We start from the raw sequence: 3,636 nt of genomic DNA on the forward strand, positions 1-3,636 counted from the left end.
TCCATGTCAACACTATCAACGCCAAAATGAATCAGCATCAGTCAGGTGGTACAACTAGAGCACTGCAAGTTGTTTACGTTCATTATCACTGCATGTTATGCATTTTAGACATGAGGCAATTTAGTGCAGTCTTTCATCTCGTGACACTTTACAGACTCTGCTGTGTGTGTTCAAGCATTTTGAAGGAGGCGCAGCTTTGGAGGGTGGGATCTCACGCATTGATTCCAATGAGCCATTATGTGAAAACAGCCGAACTAACACTGGAATACAAAAATCGAATTCCTTGTTTTCCCCACAAAAAAAAAAAAAAAAAAAAAAAAAGTGGTCTTACAAGTGTGAGATTTATTTGGTGATAAACAGGGAAAACACACCATACAGCCAATGGTTAAAACAGCACAGTTACAGTAACTGCATGCATAGCCACATTAATTATGGCCAGGACATTAGCCATAAGGGTAAGGAGGCTTGGGCGGTTCGGCTGCAGGCTTCACTGGAGGCTTCACTGGAGGCTTGGGCGGTTCGGCTGCAGGCTTCACTGGAGGCTTGGGCGGTTCGGCTGCAGGCTTCACTGGAGGCTTGGGCGGTTCGGCCACAGGCTTCACTGGAGGCTTCGGGGGTTCGGCCGCAGGCTTCACTGGAGGCTTGGGCGGTTCGGCTGCAGGCTTCACTGGAGGCTTGGGCGGTTCGGCTGCAGGCTTCACTGGAGGCTTGGGCGGTTCGGCCGCAGGCTTCACTGGAGGCTTGGGCGGTTCGGCCGCAGGCTTTCCTGGAGGCTTTGGAGGTTCGGCTGCAGGCTTTGCTGGAGGCTTTGGAGGTTCGGCTGCAGGCTTCACTGGAGGCTTTGGAGGTTCGGCTGCAGGCGTCACTGGAGGCTTTGGAGGTTCGGCTGCAGGCGTCACTGGCAGTTCGTCTGAAGGCACCGGAGGTTCGGTAGAAGGCTCAGGCAGTTCAGCAGAAGGTTCCGGCAGTTCTGTAGAAGGCTCCGGGAGTTCGTTAGACAGCTCCGGCTCTTCTGTAGAAGGCTCCGGCTCAGGTAGTTCAGCGGAAGGCTTCACTGGAGGCTTCGGAGGTTCAGCTGCAGGCTTTCCTGGAGGCTTTGGAGGTTCGGCTGCAGGCTTCACTGGAGGCTTTGGAGGTTCGGCTGCAGGCTTTCCTGGAGGTTTTGGAGGTTCGGCTGCAGGCTTCACTGGAGGTTTTGGAGGTTCGGCTGCAGGCTTCACTGGAGGCTTTGGAGGTTCGGCTGCAGGCTTTCCTGGAGGCTTTGGAGGTTCGGCTGCAGGCTTTCCTGGAGGCTTCGGCGGTTCGGCTGCAGGCTTCACTGGATGGATACAGATAGTCAACTTCAGTCAGTCCGATTAGAGGCATTCATTCTCAGATACATCACAAAAACCAAATACCAACTTTTACTCCTAATTATTAATCATGATCGTATTAATGAATCATATGAATTAATTTTGTAAAGCCATCCTGTGCTTTAAACCGTGCTATTGGCTGAATACTTTTTAAATTGAGAACGATTAATTATAAAACAAGAAACTGAAATGAGGAAGCGGACTCAAACACTAATATAATAACAAATACCTGCAAATGGATCCATACACTGATGTCCACATCCATTGCTGCAGCATTTCTCATTGTTCGGACAGTCACTGTCATAGTAACACAACTCTGCACACATTCCTGCTCCAGAATTTGTGCTTGGACACTCCCCTGCCTTTGCTGTTATAGAGACACATGACAGAGAAACCACATCACTGAATACTGAAGGTCTCATACACTATGAAAAATCGTAGAAGGATTTACCGGAAAATTCAGTCCATCTACTTCATAGTTTCACATTTAGTTCAATGCGTTACTTGCGGTTTCTTTGCAATTTGTGAAACTTACTAGCAATTCCTGAGTGAAAAAATTCAGGGTTTTTTTCTGGAAGACGTATAGCATGAATAAATAATTAAAACTCACTGAAAACAGGCGGCACACACACGGCCCCACAGGGAAATTGACAGCATTTGTGTCCTCCAGAGCAGTCTCTATCAGAAGTGCATCCTCGTCGGGAGGGCACGACCGTCAGCATCGCCGGACAATGACCAGACACTACAGAAGAGGATTCAAGAGGTGCTGTAATAGTTTGCTTCAGCATTTCCAAGTCAGGGGTTTTGCAATGAGTCTCAAACTTCATAATATTCACACATTTATCTGCTTCAATTCAAGTAGCTTAGAAATCTACCATTTTTCTCTAAACTGCATCAATCGGTTTCAAAGTGCAGTTACAACCTACCCCACTGTAGAAAGCATGGACATCAGTTATTATGTTGTATACAAATTTACTGGTGTACATCTTCAAAAATGATGCCATCCCCATGACCACCCTCATTTCCTTTTAAGCATTTTAATAAGCTACTCAACAGAAAACAAAACGAATATAGAAACCCACTATATATGTAAAATGCAGAGTTATCGGTTATAATTAGCCCCGCCATGTTATATTGTAGGCTCATGCATTTCTTGATGAAAAGTTGAAACTCAGGATTGATACTGTCCGGTAACAATTTTGTAGCCATATTACACTAATGTTCTTGTTTTACAGTAAACAAATGCCTATTAGCGATTATATGGGTTTTACTTGTACAATGAAAAATGCATAAACATATGACAGTTTGCATATTTATACTTTGCTTATTATTAAAACTAAACCAACATACAAAGATGAACTTCAACTTGACGGCTATACTGTATTTTTGTAAGCAGATGTGTCTGAAATCCAATTTTGTAAGGCACTTTATTTATGCACTTCTTCTGGCTGCATAATGAAGCTAAAAGAACTTCTCACCTAGGACTCCAGCATCTGTTGTGCTTAAACAAGCAGACAGACACAATAAAACAGCACTAAATGAGCAGTACACTTGAGCTGTCATCCTCTCAGCCTGCAATCTCAAAATCAGCTCTGCTGGAAGATGCACTGAATTAGTGAGTCTACAATAAAACTACAAAGAAAAACCCCCTGTTGCTGCATCAAAATATCAGCGGAGTCCCACAACAAACGCTATCAAAGGAGTTTAAAACACTTTTTGAAAATGCGTTTTTAAAGATCCAATTGGGGGTCTGGGTAACTCCAACCCTAATGAAAATCACTTGCCTGTAGCTTTCTAATATAGCCTAATCTTGAAGACCTTGATTAGCTTGTTCAGGTGTGTTTGATTAGGGTTGGATGTCGTAATTAGGAGATGATTGATTGTTTTTATGGCAACACTATCAACGACAAATGAATCTGCAGTGGTCAGGTGGTACAGCGATCACGTGGTACAAGTCGGAGTTCTACCACAAGTTACAAGTTGTAATTATGACTAAACTCCTACACCTAAACTCTCCAGGAAATGGATCTCTACTGGAGACTGGCATAAATCTGCATTGAACATCAAGAGACACAGGGGCATGTCTAGAATTTGAATCTGAATCTTTCAATTGTTGATTGATTTGCGATGTGAATCCATGCAAGTAATTATGAATGAAAACAATGTTTCCAGCCACTGTAGTGAATATAGGGGAATACACAGCCATGGTTATATCATAGCCAATTTAATATTGGATGGTTTCATATGGATTGCATAATCAGATAATATTTGTTCACTCAAGCTT

The 3,636-nt window shown here is 43.8% G+C and overlaps 1 protein-coding gene across 10 annotated transcripts; it reads right to left on the reverse strand.

Annotated features, from left to right (window-relative positions):
* Positions 1-322: 322 nt before the first annotated feature.
* LOC311278878 (uncharacterized protein) lies at positions 323-3,192 on the reverse strand. Of its 10 annotated transcripts, none has more exons than XM_084389972.1 (5): positions 2,831-3,138; positions 1,963-2,094; positions 1,582-1,719; positions 636-1,285; positions 323-535 (listed from the first exon to the last, which is right to left on the reverse strand). In XM_084389972.1, the coding sequence occupies exons 1-5, from the start codon at positions 2,913-2,915 to the stop codon at positions 533-535; spliced, it is 1,008 nt and encodes a 335-aa protein (XP_084246098.1). In that variant the 5' UTR covers positions 2,916-3,138; the 3' UTR covers positions 323-532. The 10 variants fall into 10 exon arrangements, with proteins under 10 accessions (XP_084246098.1, XP_084246106.1, XP_084246105.1 ...); XM_084389980.1 differs by having other exon boundaries at positions 323-568; XM_084389979.1 differs by having other exon boundaries at positions 323-490; positions 636-1,318.
* Between the last annotated feature and the right edge of the window lie 444 nt (positions 3,193-3,636).

The sequence above is a fragment of the Rutilus rutilus genome, assembly GCF_951802725.1.
Source record: "Rutilus rutilus genome assembly, chromosome: 19".
Taxonomy (NCBI): Eukaryota; Metazoa; Chordata; class Actinopteri; order Cypriniformes; family Leuciscidae; genus Rutilus; species Rutilus rutilus.